Source organism: Acipenser ruthenus, chromosome 5 (genome assembly GCF_902713425.1).
Source record: "Acipenser ruthenus chromosome 5, fAciRut3.2 maternal haplotype, whole genome shotgun sequence".
Classification (NCBI taxonomy): domain Eukaryota; kingdom Metazoa; phylum Chordata; class Actinopteri; order Acipenseriformes; family Acipenseridae; genus Acipenser; species Acipenser ruthenus.
This window is the reverse complement of record NC_081193.1, coordinates 34,364,068-34,383,257: the sequence shown is the minus strand read 5'-3', so window position 1 is coordinate 34,383,257 and position 19,190 is coordinate 34,364,068. Positions and strand designations below refer to the sequence as shown.

Below are 19,190 nucleotides of genomic sequence, written 5' to 3'. Positions count from 1 at the left end.
ATTTTTTGTTTTTAATAAATTCCCTGTGGAGTCACTAAATTTAAAAAAAAAAATGTGAACGATAATGTGATTGCTAATATATATTTGTTATCTGTGTACTATATTTAAATCTGTAGAAAGTCACTTATGTATTCTGCAGCCACCTGTTAAATCAAGACAGATTACAAAAAATGATTTGCCTTTAAAATAATTTAATGACAAAAGGATTACAACAGTTACATGTCAAGCAGATGAAACAGTAATGTCATATCTTTCTGAAAGTGTAGCTTAACCATTTCTTTCAACTCTGACCCCTAAACTGACAACTGTACCCAAGCCACCACTGTCAGGAGCTTGTTCTTAAACACAATTATAGATTTGTATTCACATAATTCAGTTATATAGTATTAACATATCAGTTAAGTCTTAAGGTGTCCTTTTTGATGGCACTAAATGTCACTTTAAAATGACTGAATAAATAAAAATCACTACAAAAGTATTCTCCTTCAGTAATACTAATAGAGCTGCTTTGCAGACAATAATATTAATAATAAACAAGTCACTTCCAATTATATTATTGAACAAAATACATGTACATCTATAATGCAATACCAAGTTAAAATCCATGGTAGAAACATAAAATACACTAATCAAACACAAAACATATCACAGCAAATCAAAAACAAAACAAATCACAGCAAATCAAATGTAAAAACTTAATACTGTGGATAATTAATGAGGTTACAGGTCAAGATATTATACAATAGTTTATAAGACAGTTGTTTTTTTAGTATGCCAATGCACTTACACCTCACAAGTGCATTGAAACAAAATCTACACAGATAATTAGTACTTCACTTATTTCAAATAAATGTAAATTCCCTTTATTACATTTTTTTATATTATCCTACCTCATAAATATGCATTTCATATACAACTAGTCACTTTTTATTCATCCATCCTTCTCACCGTCTTAATCACTTACAGGACTTGCCAAACATCAGCGTAACAAACCAGAAATTCTACATTCCAGTACATTGATCTTGACCCATCCCTCATAAATCGACTAGTTTCTTGATAACATATCAAGGTTTTAACTTTATACTACCTTTATTCAGTCTCTATATGTGAAATCTATAACTATTCTCAGACATGCAGTAAAACAAGTATGCAAGATCAACCACAATGATATCATGCATATTTACAAATTTGTTTCAGTTTTGAATCCTGTTTACTGTAACTACTTTATGGGTAGGAAAGCATCAAGCACAAAATGGTAACAATGTATTCCTATTCAGTCAAAATCACGGTTTGTAAGAACCAGTGGAGCAACAAGAGTCCACACATACAGGGTAATGCAGATCCATGTGGAGGAAATCTTCACCCACACGGACGGCCATTTGCTGGTCATTGTTTCATAGGTAGAATCAGGGCTGTAAAACAAATCAGAAGTGAAATGTATTTTTTTTTACATTCTTTAGGCAATGGGAATGGTCCGAGTTAAGTGTATTTGGCAGAGATCACAATTCATCTCTAATGTATACTAAGAATAATTGATACATGCTGATAAATCTCCATTTACCAACCTTTCCTTTAAAAGTAAATGTTAAACTTCAATATCTCAAGGATCAGCTGCAAGTTTAGCATCAAGCATTCTTTCATTACAGAGATCATCTCTCACCATTTTTTTTTCTTGACTTGAACATAGGCCACTTGCATAATATCCACACCTTAAAAATAACATACCCTAGGATTATATTTAAATAATGGCGGTGCTATCCTAATGCAGCTTTAGAAAGTAGGAAATGACAATGCAAAAAGATATAAACTTTTATAATTATTTATTTGGTACTTTTAAAAAGCCACTATAAGGATAGCAGTGCCACATAAAATTATAGTTGTAATATGAAAAAGGAAACATCAGCTGGAAGCAGCAAAGACCACATACCTGTACCAGTTAGTAAGTGTCATCATGATGTACAGTGAAGCTAAGAACAGCATGAAATGGAAAAAGGAGTAGCTGTAAGTAACCCCATCCTTTTCATTATCTACTGCGCGGTTCACATTATCTCCCTCATCAAAGCTATCGCTCCTGCTGACTCCTTCCTCTATCAGCGTGGTTTCATCGCTGGTCAGTGTCAGTTTGTTTACCTGCCTGTTGGTGGAGTTGCGAATGCTGTAACCAGAAAATATGTTGAAGTTAGTACTCTAGACTCACTAAGTCATATGTATCACAACATGCACCACTAAAAATATAAACATAGGAAAAAAAAGAAGAAATTTGGTTGGGTTAGTAAAGGACCAATGAAAGGAACAAGTAAAGACAAAACAAATGTAAAATTAAAAAAATTGGGGGGAAAAAATGTCAAGGAATTAGCTTCTAGTAAACATACCAATTAATAACACACTGAGGACATATGAGTAAGGAAATCTAGATATCTAAAAGCACCAACCTGGAATAGAGAACACATAGCAAGAACAGAATCAGGCCAACAATTCCCTGAGCATCCCACCACTGAAGAACTTGACCACGGCTGCTTGGAGTGCCAGTGTTGTTATAGCCAATTATGCTCAGCAAGCTAGGATTGCATTTTCTGTCTGGAAAAAAACACATACATGAAAGACATAAGGCAAAAAAAAAAAAAAAAAAAAAACACATTCCAGAGGAATATGTATGCCAAAAAGCAACAGTTTGTTCTTCAAATGGTTTTTTAAAAATATATATATATATTAAATAAAGTGAGGCAACATCTGACATATGATGTTGAAGACATTACTAAATTACAGGAAAAAAGAGATGAGTAGTAAAATGAAGAGTGCACATTTATATTATAGATGTACATAAAAATAGACAATAAACTATTATTTTCTAAAACAACTAACACTAACTTTAAGTACACCATGAAATAAAGTCTAAAAGCTTGATCTGTAATAAGGTTCCTAAAAAAAAAAAAAAAAAAAAAAAGATTTGCCCAATGAGAGCACCCCCAAATAACTAGTATATCTGTATATTTCTATGTTTGTGGAAATAAAAACTGAATTGTACAACAGGTAGTCTTGAATACAGTACCTGGTTCATTAGTCATGGCTGACCAGGTCAAATACATGGTGTATAAAGTGACGATGGAAGACTGCAACAAACCAGATCGTGGCTGGGACTCCTGTGAAATGGAAAGAAAAAAAGAATATAGGCACCACAAAACAGTAACAATCTCAAAGGAGAATGGAAATTAGAAAGTTTCAGTACCTGGATCTTGGGCAGGATAGACAACACAGAGGCACCAATGCAGATCAACATGTTAACGCTGATAAAGGCTTTATTCTCAGTGCAGCCGTCAGAGTGGGTATAATAGACGTAAAATAGTACCAAGGCAATCAGGGACAGGATGTAATTCAAAGTTGTAGCAGAAAGGAGGGCTGGAAACAGAACAAAAGAAAGGGAGTTTATTGCAATGATCTTAAAACCTCCTTCAACTTCAACTACATTGATCCAGCTTGGGGTTTCACCCAGGGCTGGTTACTGACCAACTGATTAACATCAATAAATACAATAAACTCTCTGGATTTCTTACAGTAAATTATCATGAAGCTGCCTTTCAGATTTTATTATAACCAGTGTCTAAACTTGTAAATAATGTTGCTCCAAAATTGTGGTATTTTATTGTTGAAATTATTACTGGAATAATCACTAAACCGTTCCTTGATACCTCTCTGAAAACAACACCAGATTTACAAATTATAATACATTCTTATAACTACTCGATCTAAAGTTCACAGTTCGTGTTTGTTACACAGAGTAAATCATTTACTAGGAATCTATTCAAAACAACAGAATGTATTTAAAAGATGCAATCACACAGCAATACATTCAGAAAATCAAACAAAACAATTACACAGTCAATATTACACAAGAACAACATTTCGATAAAACCAAGGCATTAGGCAACAATTGATTCTTAATTCAGCCTTAGTATATACTGACGTTCCAACAAAGCATGCCCAAATCACACCAAACCCACATTTACTATCTCAAACGACTTTGTTAACCTCAATCATTTTTCTTCTCAGGTCGGGGACATAACATGGCTCTCTAATTCGTGGTTTTATACTGAGGCAAAGGAATGTTTTCGTTTTCCCGTGTAACGTCCTTATTGGTTAGCTTGTGTTTGGGGCTTGGGCAAGAGATTGGGTGTTCTGCCCCTCCCCTTGAGCCGTACTTTATATCAATTAAGATGGAAAACTCTTAAAAGTACATAACTCTTACTAAGCATTTTATAGTTTATGCTACATTTATTTTACGTTCCTAAATACTTTGTCTTACCCAGGGGATTCTTTTACTGTGATATCCTGCGTTTGTCGAGGATATGAGAAAAAAAGAAATGTTGAGCTTGTAGTGATTTTAAATCAAGATAATGTGGAAATATTCAGAATTTGCAGTTTTATTTTAAATATTTTTATAAGCATTATTTTATAACCAGTTATTCTTGCTAAATCCATGAGGGGTCATCTTTTTGCTGCTTCTGTTTTATTAGTCTAGCCTAGAAGGGATCACGATTTTACCTTTGATCACCTGGTGTTCTATAATACCATGCCTTCCATAGGCACATTCTGATAGCTAAAGCCATGAAACTGTGCCTCCCATAACTAACAGTATGGCATTATTGTTACCTAAACTGATATTTGTGAAAATAGCCACACAGTGAATATAAAATATGCTTCTTTATTTAGGAGTTGGTGATGATGAATATGTATTCACAGTTATTATACATGGAATATAAACGCCAAAGTCTTTTTTTAAATATATATTGCAATATCCACTTTAATGCAGAGAGAGTGTAAATAATAGCCTACATATAACAAGAACAGGGGACTAATTGGACATATCCTATAATAATACCTGGGGAGAGGAAATCTGAAGGACAGTAAACTCAAATGTTTACGAGTTATTTTGCAAACTCTTGCCTTAGTTCTTGTTATTTTGAGAAGGCATCACATTTTCAGAGAGAGCATATGTTTCGATGTCTCTTTTCATAAGGTCTGTGACTTATTTGTAAATGTATGAATAATTGTGATTAGCATTAAACTCATGTTTTAGCGAGAGACTTTTTTCCTTCATTTGATGGTACTGTACTAATTAAACTTTTTTTTTAATATTATGAAAATGAATTAAATGCACAGGCCATAATTAATTATATTACCTGTTATATCCTAAATTAAATTGACAAAATGTTAAACAGTACTGGAGACACCCTTTTATAGGAGGAGAAATAACAGATTAAAAAAAGTACATATGGAACACTGATGTAAAATAGCGTTTGTTGTCCTTCAACGTCTGTTCCAGTGACGGTGCTACTGTGAGAGAGCTACCTTTTCTACAATGTCTTGATTTGTAAAGAGGGACATTCTTTATTAGTTAAAAGGCACTGCATATCAACAGGACACTCAGTACTGCATCTCCAGCCCCGCACCACCCCTCGTTCGCTGTTTTTTTCACATACTTATTTCTTTTCTTAGCAGACGTACCTCTTGATAGTAGTGCATACCGATAAATCATCTCCTGATCACTCGTTTTATCACCAAACTCCTCAATAATGCGATCCAAGTCATTATTTTATTACTATAACATCTAAAAAAAGCTCTGCAAATGTCTGTGATACTCTTTGAGCGCTGGATGCAGAAGCAGCTATCTTGTTTGTTTATGTCTGTGTTATCTATGTGATGCAGGGGCTATCTGTATTCATGAGATACGCCCCTTTTTTTGGGGGGGCTTCTCTCGGCTCCTATCGATCTCACTCGACCATTGAATTGTTTTCTCTGCTTTTTCCGGAGAAAAAATGATTAGAGACCTGTTTTTTGCGTCTTTTTAGTGATGATGACATTGGACCGGAAAGGGAAAATTGCAATGTCGGACCAGGTCCGACATAGGACCGCAAGGGGTTAAAAGGTATTTAGAGATCTATGGTATATTCTATTGAAATAAGGCTGTATGAGCTACATTGTATAACAATATTGGTATCTAAATACTTTTTTGACAGATTGCTACAGCGTACACTTGGAGAAATGTATTTCCCCGATTCTTATTTTTCAAACACTTACCTGCATACCAGCATCTGGAGTTCCCTTCCTCCATTTTTTCTACCCAGGACTCGTTCCAGGAGTGGGCAAAATCAATCAGCAGGACCAGTTGAATCAGGATGAAGCAGAAAGCCCCAGCCATGCCGACATAAAACCACACTGTGGGATACAAACAAAAGACCTTTACTTTAAGTCCCATCTGTACACCGATTGTGACGCAGTCACAGGCTGGAAAGTCGAAGCGTCTATGCCCTTGGAGGCTTGTGTAACTGACAGCCATCTTAGCTCAAAGGTAACTACTGGACAATCACCTGGAGTCAAGATGGCTGCCAATCAGCCAGACTATAAGAGCCCATTACTGTTAACCCAGGAAGGGATAAAAGGACAGGGTGTGTTGTTGGGAGGAAGAGGGATACATAGGAGTCAAGCAGCTATCTTGTTTGTTTATGTCTGTGTTATCTATGTGATGCAGGGGCTATCTGTATTCATGAGATATGCCCCTTTTTTTTTTTTTTGGCTTCTCTCGGCTCCTATCGATCTCACTCGACCATTGAATGGTTTTCTCTGCTTTTTCCGGAGAAAAAACGACTAGAGACCTGTTTTTTGCGTCTTTTTAGTGATGATGACATTGGACCGGAAAGTTGTTTGTGAAGGTTTGATTTAAATGTGCTTTACAATATTGACCAACCGTGTTACAAACTGTATTTTGGACTGGGTTTACAATTTTGGATTATAAACAAAAGACTGTTGTTTTGTTTGAACTAAGGTACAAAAGGCTCATCCTTTCCCGAGACAGTTACAGGAACAATATTAAGTTTAGTCAGAGCTCCAAGGGAGCTAGGTTTTATTTTCTGTTTTCTTTCCTATTGCTGCCACAAATAAGTGTCAAAAGACACCAAAACGTATAACAAATGTCAGTGACTTTCATTGAATGAGTGTTGGTAAGTGGCTGGCCATTCTGACAATTGCGCTACTTTATCACACCGATCAAACCATATTTTTTTTTTTTTTTATGTTGTTCTACTTTTAGCATTCGCAATATTAGAACTGCATCACCTAAATCATCTCTTAATCTTGATGTTGAAGAAACATTATCCTCAATGAACTTCATTCACATTAATGAACTGCATTTCATTTGTTTTTTTATTTAATGTTAACTATCATAAAAAGATTTTTGCAGTAAAGCTGAATTCTCTATTTTATTTCCAGGTAATCCAAAATTAACCCCATAAAAAAGAATCAATATCATAGGCTACAAATGTGTTACAGCCCTTAACCATGTAAGTGAACAGATACAAATGACATTTCAAAAATTGATTTTCCAGTGCTCAGAACAGAAACCACTCACAACCAGACTATTCTTTATTGGTACTGAAAAAGACTACAGAAGCCTACATTACCTGTGGTAAAAGGCCCCTCTGGGATGAAGAAAGCTCCAACAGTGATGGCTACAGCAGATGCAAACTTAAAGAACCAGAACCTGGGAAAAATTTAAGAGCTTGTGAAATACACAACTAAAGATGCATATGGTCCTATTTGCAAGACTTTATTTAAAAACAGTGTTTTCATTGTCAGTTTCTATGAATAATAAAAAGTTGTTATTTGCAAAACTTTCCTATACTGAAGCTTAGACTCTGGGACAGTTTCACTTAGTGGTACTGCAGTGTTGCATATAGTATACATTTTGTATAAATATATAAATAAGGATTAGTGACCTGATTAGTCTAGTGGTTTTCAACCCATCCTCGGGGACCCCAGTGTCTTCTGGTTTTCATTCCAATCGAGCTAGCAATTACTTAACTAAGCCCTTGATTGAACTAATAATGTTCTTAATTACATCTATTTAATTGTTCTCAGCTCTTAAAGTTGCATATTTCAAGTTATTTACAACATTTTATGTTAAGTTGAAATCTCCAACTGTTTCAGAACAAACAATAATTTAAAAGGCCTAATTAAGCTAATTATTAGTTCAATTAAGGGTTTAGTTAAGTAATTGAAAGCTCAGTTGGAATGAAAACCAGAAGACACAGGGGTCCCCAAGGACCGTGGTTAAAAACCAGACGCACAAACTCATACCATCTCTTTGCTGAAAATTAGCACATTTCAGTTTTGTGTACATATTTATGCATTAGTGGAAATACTCTTTCTTACCCATTGTGTACTGAAGCTCTTGGATCCTGACTGCTCTTCACCTTGATCATCAGCAATGAAAAGAGCAGGAAGAACATGGACATGCCAAAGCAAATCCGGTACACTGCCTTGTAGCCAACCAGGACATCACAGTTCACATGTCCCTGAATTCCAGGAATTGATGTCCCCATGCCTCCATCACAAAATCCAGGAATCTTGAGCAAAAAACAAACATCCCATTAAAAATATGAGTTACTTATATTTGGTCATTCAACCTCAAGGGGACAAAGGAGGCAATGCTTGACCCATTGCATCAATGACATACATAAACTAATATTTTTTGGTAAAAAAAAAAATGAATGCTTCAACAAGTAGAAGATTTCTAGTACAGTTGCCACCACTTAGAATGGGCGCGTTTGTGTTAACGTGATTGGCCCCCAGTAAGGGATGGATGGTATAAACTCCCACACAATAACCTGACATTCAAAATGTCCCCCAATCACCAGTACAGTAATCAAAACAAACACGCGTGTATACGGTTAAATCTTTATATACGCATTACATTAGTAAAAAAGATGTATTAAAACCTCCGAATGTAATAAAAAGTATCGGTGTCTGTTTCAGGCAGAGCGTCCTGGTCGCCAAGGTGACATTTGCTAAGAATTCTTCCTTTGACATCTCCTCTGGTGTTGTCAGTTTGAGTTTCGGTTGTATTTTCATCAGCACTCTTAACTACAAAAAACCCAGCTTTTTTTGAAGCAATGTTGCATTGTTTGCTGACTGACAGAGTTCCAAGCATGCTTTAGTAAGCGCACAGCATCTAACAGAGACATTTTATTTAAACACTGAATTTTCGTGCTGATGCTCATCGCTTTTCTCTTTAGACTGCTTGTTGTGTTGCAGTCAGTACTGTTTTTTCAAACTATAAATCCGACACTGCATACATGGATTAAATAGCCAAGGTATAGTACAGGGGTAATCACTCGGTAACGAGGTGCAAACAGCTGATTGATTGATCTGTTAAGCTTTTACTACAGTAAAGTGCACCTTTTTATTGAAATCTATGTGAATGGCAAGGTAACAAGGTGAAAACAGCTGATTGGAGGATTAGTAAAAGCGATTACTAGAGTATAAGCAGTGCGTTTGTTATTTAAATATATGTGAATGGTACATAACGAGATCCAAACAGCTGAGTTTGTCCGAAATATACGGCGTGCTTAACACGGTATAAACCAGGGGTGGACAATTCTGGTCCTGACGGGCCAGTGTCCCTCCTGGCTTTTGTTCCAACTGTGCTCTAAATTACTTAATTAGACCAATAATTGGTCCAATTAAGTAACTAAGGGCAAAGTTTGAACAAAAGCAAGGAGGGACACCAGCCCCACAGGGACCGGAATTGCCCACCCCTGGTATAAACGATGCCTTTGTTATTGAAATCAATGCGAATGGGGAATGGCAAATGGCTAACGCTATTTGCCCAATATAAACGGCTGCCGGCAATAACCCTGGACGGTGTAAGTGATGGATACTGTACTAGAAATTCTCCAAGAATGGCAGGAAATTCAGATGATATTTTAGTTTGGAAGATGAATGCAGTTAAAGCAGCATTTCCTGTAGTTTACCTTACCTTTTTTAACTGTCCTTCCATTCCTGGCATCAACATAATGCAAGCAATCCCTACTCCCAGGAGAAGAAAGAATGCATAGATGAGTCGAGTAACTGTGGAGTTGTTTCCACTGGGGCAGCAACTGCACAGCAGACAGGGTGCACTCCCACACAGGCAAGGGATCTAAAAAAGAAATGCAAGTTATGTAATTCCATAACATTAGAAAACAAATCTGTTTCATTTCAATCAGCAATATTATAAATAAATGTCACTGCACAACAGTTGTTCCTATTTTGGGTTGTATTGTGTAATCATAGCAGCCGTATCAGAGTAGTTTACTGGTCATTCCGAGACAAATCACCCAACAGGTAATCCCCTACCATTTCCGATTTACACCAAAATTGGTGCTCAGGGTTGTTCAAGCAACACAAAAAAATTGTATATATCAGGGCTTGAATTTCACTTTTGTGTGCTGGGGGGATTTCCCCCCAATGCTGCAGCCAAGGGGGGGATTTCAACATTTTAGGTGGAAATGGCAAAAAATATATATTTTACTGCATCATCATTTACACTGGTGTTGCTTTAAAATAAGCTGCTTTGAGGAGACCTAACAGCTGTTCATCACTGTGAGACCGAGTACTCTCCATTGCTTTTGCCATTGCCTGACATGAAGTTTCTACTTTGCATTTCTTTTTTAAAGCTGCGTTGTGTGTACTGCCACTAGAATGTCATGTAGAAGTTTGGTAACAGCGGCTAGCAAACTTTACAGTTCCATAGAGACTGCAGACTGAACAACTAATTTCACCGTTCTTAAGCTCCAGCTTGTTTTGCCTGCAGCAGAAGAATCAGCTGCCTCGTCAGTGCAAGGTGCTTTTCTTTTTAACCAGAAGGTCCATTTCTTCTTTATAAAGCAAGTCACCACTTGCAAAACAACACTTATTTTTCAAAACTGTTTACTTACTGCAGTGTACTTAAGTTTCTTAAAGTCTTGCGGCATTTCAAATATCCAGCACTACTTTTATTTATTTATTTTATACAGCACTAATCAGAATGCGGCTCATAGTGGTTTCGTCACTGACACCCACTTCCTTAGAGATTGTTGGAGCGTTCTAAATTAGGCATTCTAAATTGGGTGAAAAATACAGTAGCTTGCAGTCTTAAAATATCTCTGCGGGATTTTCCTGCACTGAAAGTTGCAGATATATGGGAGCAACTAGGAAAATGTGCGATTCCTTCAGTATTATTATTAATTATTTTTTTTACAATTCAGAAGCGCTAAAAAAACAAGCAAACCTTGCTGTTGTGAAGTTAAGGTTTTAGTAATTGCAAGACAACAACATTTGGCAGGTGTTTCAGCGTAAAATGTTCAATATGTACTTACTGAGCACACATTAATTACAAATACATGCAAGTCGCACCAAATAGCACAACCAGTACCAATGGCATCTCTGCACAGTGCTGCACCTAGAATTCCAACTTGTAGTTTATTAAAGGAGTGTTAAACAAACAAAGAAAAGCAAGTACTGTTAACCAGAGTCAACAGTGCCCAGTACAACTGGGAGAGTATAAGCAACATTTTTTTAAATTACCTTACGATTTCAGGTACAGTAGCCTTTAAAGTAAGATGACACCGACTGCAACTCTATTATAGTTTTTTATACACATATAAGCTTATTTGATTTGAAAAACATCTTAAGCAAATTTCTACTTGGTTTGATTGAATGAGTAGTACACAACAAGCTTCAATATGAAACTTAAGCTGAAAATGTATTTCAATTAAGAACAAGTTTTTAATAAGAAAAAACATCCTGGCCTACTTCACAAAAGTCATTTCAGAGGAAAGATGTTGCTGCCTCTACAAAAAATTTTAGGCAGAAAATGCTTTAGGACGAGGAACCGTACTAAATTAGTCATAGTACTAAGGCCCTGTCCACACTACATAACCGATCTCGAGAACCGTACTCAAAACCATTCTAATTAATCCAGCTCAAAGCGTCCACACTGAAGTACCGTTTCATGTTTAGTCAGGCTTAATGCGGACACACACTATTAAAATAGTTTGGTTACAGTTCCAAGCAGTGCAATGAACAGTGGACATGGATACGATAGTATCCCACTATGCACTGTATTTTATTTTAAAGTAACGTGTTATGCTCCATATTTATAGAGGTCCATATTGCTAAAAAGATTTTTTGGAAAATTAAATGCACACACAAAAGTAGGACTTGGAAGTTTTCAGGTTTTATTTTTAATCAGGTGACGTCCCTAAACAACTTGAGCTGATTGTTTCATAATTAAACTCAGAAAAAGCTGTTCATTTCATTTTTGCTTTTGTTATTTTCCCCACTAGTTTAACAGAGATGTCCTGACAGATTTTGTTTTTAAGTATAAAAAGTAATACCTAGTGCGGAGTGTACACTGATAGCTAGTCAAATATTTCATAAAGCATTTTGCATACACAAATAATGTAGTTCGGTATTACAGCATCCACACTTCTGAGAAACTGCACTACCTGATGCAATCTAATTAGCACCGGACTTGAGACTACCCCCTGAGGTGGTTTCAAGTCCAGTATTAAACACTGCGTAATGTAGACGCAAACCACATTTAGCACTTTTAAGCCAGTTTAAAGGCAACTAATATGGTTTAAAGGCATAGTGTGGACATAGCCTAAGTTAATACACTTGAACAGGATCATCACAAATATGATTTGCTATGCTGCAATAAGGATATTTTTTAGTCTGATTTAGCAGGTGATCTACCTGCGATTATTAACTTGTGGTACACTGCAATCAGGATAAGGTGTACTAACTTTAATCCAATCAAGTGGACTAAACTGCTTAATCCACAATTCAGGCTACGTACACACACACACACACTGAAGTTGGCTCGACAACCATATTTACAAACGGCACTCGGTGCAGTTGTTTGTTGTACACACACACACACACACACACACCTTTCATTACTGAAGTGAGTGACTCCCTGTTTAAACAAACCACTGAACTCGGGCCATCATTACATGCCGATCATGAGGTTTTGTGTGACAACATGGAGGCTGTTTTTGTTTATGCTTTTGGAAGAAAGTACAGTACGTAATCGATTGAGAGCACGTCAAGCGCAGCTATACTTTTTCCTGCAAAACCAGCGGAGACGCCGTTTTGCTTTTTCTGCACTGCTAAATACAGTGGTGAGGATCTGCGGTACCATGACGGTAGATCGAAACATTTGGGCGATCTTCTGACCAGAAGGCTGGTGGGAACGACTTGAGTGGTTGCCAAATGACTGGATTAAAAATGTCTAAGGGGTCGTATACAGCTTTGTCATTTACTGAGACATTTCCTGGTGCACTGGAAAAACAAGTTGCGGTCGCACTGTTACGTTTGGGGATACAAATTGACCCATATTGTTTTATTTAAGCTGCAAAACCAAAAATACATTTTTTTTCTTACAACAAATTATACAACTGTACTTCAATTAAATAAAAAAGTATATTATATGTATGCACTATTTACCATTGTTATGAATTTCATCAATATTACAAAATCACCTTGGCTGATCAGGCACCTATATTTTTTCAGCCATGTTTATCACACGGAAATGTCTGATAAACAATGACATCATTACTTGCGCAGAAATCCACTGAGCACCAACTATGGTTGTGTTAGTGCTGTTGTAATACACACACACAGTTAGTGCGCATTAACTAACCAAACTGAATTAGTAACCGCACTCAGTACTTGCTCTGAAAAGGATTAACTAGTGTGGTTGTTGCTGCCCTTTGTAACCGAACTGCGTGTGTATACAAACCGTATTAAGAGCAAAAGGTGAACTCACAACCACATTTAGCCTGTGTATACAGCCTTAGACATATCAAGTGGACTAAATTTGGTACTTTGCAATTGACCCCTGGTCTACGGAATGACTCTGTTTTTTAATGACATTTTAAATGCAAAACCATAACAAAAAATAATTTACAGTTTTCCATGACAAATATATACCCCCTCCCCCTTCCCTGGAAAAAAATTGACACATGAAGTTAGAGGGGTCAAAATGTGGCAGTAAAGTTAACAAAGTTTTTGACATTTGACCTTCAGGTTAAATCTCAAAAATAAAAATTTGAAGAAGAACTTAAAAACTATGTGGCTGTATGGTTAAAAAAATAAATCCACCAGGCCACGTTTTTGAAATGTGTCGGCAGAAGCTTTTGGGCATCACCTGCCAAAATTGACATCTGATGCTGCAGGACATTGAAAAAAGACTTGAAGCTTGAAAACAACATCACTATAATCACGGTGGCCTTTAAAACAAGCAAACACAGAGGTATAAAGCATTAAAAAAGATAGCAACTGTATATTTCTGGATATTAATGTTATTTAGCACTAAGTTTTTGTCAGTTCTTTTTTTCTATACATTACGTTTTTCTTTTAATTGTTCTTTTTCGAAATGTTCCTATGTCTTTGTTTATTATTGATTCTTCTATGTGTATGCGTCTGATTCTCTGAACAATAACATCCCCGAGGTTAACCAAAGCCTAGGGCGAGGCTTGACAGGAGTGATCTGGTAGGTTATGTACATTGCACCAAAAAAATATAAAGAAGCAAAACCGCATTTTACAGAGTTTTTAAGACATCTAACCAGCGATAATGTCAGGAGTCCCTCGGTTTTATTTTCAGTCCCTGGAGTTTCACAATAGGTACAATGGTACTTTGCAGTGTGGAGCTCTGTTACTCTCATGAAGGTTAATAGACAACTCATTTCTCTTACTGTCGGACAACAGGCTTTATTCGTTTGTGGAAAGGAATTTTTGGGGTAATAAGAAACCAATTAAAGTGGGTTAATTTTGCTTTGACTTGTAGGAGTTGTAATTTAATAAACACACACCAACTATAAGTACTGACATTACTATTTTTTTCCTTTAAAGAACGTTATTCCACAAAGTACCCTTAAATACCCATACCGCTAATACGTTAAAACCAAGTATATCCACATGCTATTATTTTCAGTATCATTATTATACTAATGTTATTATATTTATGCGTACGAGCCACCGCTTGTAAACAGGTCACAGCCTAGAAGCCCCATGTTGTTTTTTGTTTGTCTCATCTCAGACATGATGTCATCTACTGAATAGTGAATTTGTGCATTATGCTTCCAAGATGGTACCGACAAATTACATACTACTTAGATCTTACAACTTTTTTTGTTTGTTATCTAGCTATTAGATTGTCTTTTTGTTGTTTCTTACCCAGCTAGCCATAGAGCAGAGTCCGAGTACAGCCCCCATCTCTGTTTTCTGTTTGCAGTCTCTATAAAAATGGACGCTCGCTGCCTGCAGATTGTTTACAGTCTCTGTGCCATTTCCGTCTCAGACACGCAGTGACGCAACTCTCATGTGATGCATTTCCTCTGTACCTTTTGCTGCAAAAATGAATGGATGTGATAGATACGAGAAATTAAAACGGTATACAAAGGATAGTGTATGTAACATTATAACCAACTGATTACCCATTTCAGTATCCGAGTAGATCTATTGTGTACTACATTTGATATAGGACTTTATTTATTTACTTATTTATATTTGTCTTGGGGTTTTTCAAATAATTGTACATCCCCATCAATAGAACTATTTTCAGACATAACATTTATTCATATGCATAAAACAACATTAAAATAAACCTTCAGTTTATAAATAGGTCAGTATAAAACGACACAGTTACCCTACATAAATAACTAGCAACAGTAAATGATGGACATTTCAATGGCCAAGCCCCAGCCCCCTGTGGAAGTGAGTTAAGTCATCATTTAATGCAGGGGTCTGTAAGTCCAGTCCTGGAGGGCAGGTGTTTCCCTGGTTTTTGTTCCAACTGTACCCTAAATTACTTAATCTGTGCTTATTATAAGCTTAATTGGTCAGTTGAAACAAACACCAGGAGGGACACTGTGCACTAGATGGCACTGGCTCCTACTCGACATGGTCTTTCATTATTCCTCCCTGTACTAGGAACAATGAACCCAACGAGAAAAGCAGTTACAACTGAAGCATCCTACATTAAACTGTATATTTCTATAATTAAACAAGACCATTCAGAATAATAACTGCAACAACATCAAAAACAACATCATTTCCTGGAATGCTGCAATATAGATGGGTTGCAAACATGTATGTATATATATATATATATATATATATATATATATATATATATATATATATATATATATGTGTGTGTGTGTGTGTGTGTGTGTGTGTGTGTGAATTTAACAGTGTTTTTCTAAGTCACATTGAAAACCAAAAGCAAAGGTATTTCATTACTCTTGATACATTTTAAAAGCTTGACGTATCTATATTTGGAAGCTCATCTGTAACTTCAAGCACTCTGCGGTTCTGCAGTATATTCTGCGGTATAAACATGGGAAATTAAAAATCTGGTAGTTTCAAAAGAAAAAGGCAAATTATTTGATATTTAAAGTGGATGTTAAATATTAAATTAAGGGGAATGTTTTCAGTGGATAAACAACTTAAATAGCACAGATAAAAAAAAGTCGCTGATCAAACTCAGATGAAACGCTGCTATCAAACTCAGAAAAGTAATAGTTATTTGAATTGCAAACTAGAGCATATAATTTATTTAGTTAAATTATAATATTAATGAAATTCAGCACAGCCCTTTTGTGCAGTATCATGCAGTATTTTAATGTCATTATCAAGCTAATTATCTTACAATAAATAGTAAACTGTCTTATTTGTATATATAACATTAATTGGGTTGACAGGTTAACAATGTAGTTTATTTCAGGAATGTTCATATTTAAGACATTTAAATTACATCAGTATTTAGATCCAGCGCTGATCCATTGTATTTTGTGCAATTTCGGGATAAGATTTGCTGAAATCTGTAATTGTAATTGAAGGTCAGTGTTTGCTTTTTTAATTGTGATGTGCAAGTATGGTTGTTATTTAGATGGATTATACAGTGCAGTCCATTTCAAAATCCCACTGTTGCTTGACTACTAGATGTGCAATTCTGCACGGTTCAAGCTGCTAATGCTTCAGTTGTTGCAAATAGAAAATGCAAGGGCAATGACCTATAAAGAATAAAAGCAAGTCTATTCTTGTGTGTGCTAAAATCCTTAGGCAAGCTCATAATGGGGGCTGTGTTGTTTAAAGCTTCTTACTGAACAAGTTGCTCCCACTCAATGTTGTGCAGTAACCAGGGATGGATTTTACCCCTGCTGTTTAAACGGTAATGGCAGCAATTCAGATGTCCCAAAAAGTGCTTTCATTCTGTATTTTACTAAATATAACTGTGTACAAATACAATCTGCAATCAGAAATAGCCGGTGCACTCTATCTACCCTGCCCTATATCATAAAGAATATATACCATTGCTGGTTTTTTTGTTCTTTTTTTACAGAAAACATTTCATTTACATGACTCCAAATGTTATTTTTATGCATTAACACACACGGTTATGATTTGGTGTGTTTCTCTTATATTATTTTGTTATTGCCAATATTATTTGTTATTGTTTTGTATTTTTGATTTTAAAAACCTCGTGAGGATGCGTGACTGATCAGCTACTGATTTATTCAACGAGTTGACAGTCACGCATCCTTATTAAACTCGTGCAGAATATGGCCGAGGGGTATAGGCTAATTAATTAATAGCTAGTTAACCCCTCGGCCAGAATAAGGCCTGCAGCTGTCTGCGCGTAGGGGAGAGACAGAAGTCTGTAGAAAATACAAAGAAACGATTGCTACTTACTCGTAGTTGAGGTTTGTTTATTTTGTTTGTATTTGTGTGGCCAACGTGCCCTTTTGTTTTGTGTTTGTTTAAATCTTTTGTTTGTTTTATTACTTAATAAAATAACTGAACCTCGTAGTGTTTCAGTTTTCACCCGCCATTCATTGTTTTGGTTTTGTGTTCCTGGTCCGTGATGTTACCACACCTGCGCACGGCAACCACTCTGTCACAGGTCCCACAGGGCTCGGTTCTTGGCACAGTTCTGTTTTCTTTGTATATGCTACCTGTGGGCAACATTATTTGTAGAGATGGAGTTAATTTAATTCATTTACGCTGACGATACCCAGTTATATCTATCTCTCAAAAAGGGTAACACCTCTGCTGCGAATATGTTGAATACGTCTTGTTGACATCAAATTGGATGTTTAAAAACGTTTTAATTAAACTCGGATGAAACAGGTATTGATTTGGGTATCTCAGAAATAACAAAATAATATACATTTGTCTGATTTCGTATTTGACGACTTCTCTCCTGAATTTAGAGTAAAAATGAGAAACTTAGGAATGATCTTTGACCCAGATCTTTCTTTTGAAGCACACATTAAAAATGTTACCCAAATCTTTCTTTCATCTAAGAAATATTGAAATGTATTGTTTCCTGAGCAGATGCTGAGAAACTGATGCGCGCTTTTGTATCTTCAAGGATTGATTACTGTAATGCCCTGTTCTGTGCTACTTGTAGTCATGTTATTTCCCGTCTAACTTCTACAAAATGCTGCTGCTAGAGTTTCAACAGGGACTACAAGACAAGAACTCATTACCCCTGTGCTAGCACATTTTTGCACTGGCTTCCTGTCAGATTTTGAATAGATTTTAAGGTGTTGCTTTTAACCTATAAGGCTTTAAATGGCCTTGCCCCATCTTACTTAAATGATCTTTTAACCCCATATGTTCCTAGATGCTCACTCCAATCACAGAATGCCAGGTTATTTACAAAATTCTGAAAAAACACAGATGGTAGAGCATTCAGCTATAAAGCCCCTAAATTACTGAATGACCTGCCCAGCCCTGTAAGGAAAGTTCCCACTGTTGCTGCCTTTAAAACTATACTGAGCATCAAAAGAAACCTTTCACTTATATATGAGCATCAAAAGAAACCTATCACTTATATTTGGATAAAATTCATTAGATGTGATTGAAAAATGACAAACTCGGTTTTAGAGCAGAGCAGTGACTTTTTATTTTGCTGATTAACAATTGACATCATAAAGATGCTGCAAAATGATCTGTCCATCTTGGGCAGGTGTTGTGACTCTTGGTCTCCCAGTTTGTGGCCTGTCATTGACAGAGTGTGTCTGGTTATACCATCTCGCCAGGTTTGAAATTGGTGGCTGTGAGCACCCAAGACAGCGATCCACAGTACGCTGCCCTAGTCCAGCCTCCAACATGCCGATTGCACGAAGGCGCAGCTCTCTTGACAGATGTGACATACTGGTTTTTTTCTATGATTTTCTTTATTGCTTTTATTCAAGCTTGCAATTCAACAGCTGAAATCACTCCATATCCAGTGCCCAAACAACTGTCTCACTAATTAGGTGATTAAGTGCATATGCTTCAGTCATAGTCACTCAAGCGGGTCATGGTCAAGAATGA

The 19,190-nt window shown here is 36.2% G+C and overlaps 1 protein-coding gene across 1 annotated transcript; it reads right to left on the bottom strand.

The window, feature by feature from the left end:
- Nucleotides 1-171: 171 nt before the first annotated feature.
- Nucleotides 172-15,182, bottom strand: LOC117403358 (serine incorporator 1-like). Its single transcript, XM_034005447.3, has 10 exons — nt 15,039-15,182; nt 9,812-9,973; nt 8,206-8,399; nt 7,455-7,534; nt 6,076-6,213; nt 3,227-3,396; nt 3,050-3,140; nt 2,433-2,577; nt 1,928-2,155; nt 172-1,412 (listed from the first exon to the last, which is right to left on the bottom strand). The coding sequence occupies exons 1-10, from the start codon at nt 15,075-15,077 to the stop codon at nt 1,274-1,276; spliced, it is 1,386 nt and encodes a 461-aa protein (XP_033861338.1). The 5' UTR covers nt 15,078-15,182; the 3' UTR covers nt 172-1,273.
- Between the last annotated feature and the right edge of the window lie 4,008 nt (nt 15,183-19,190).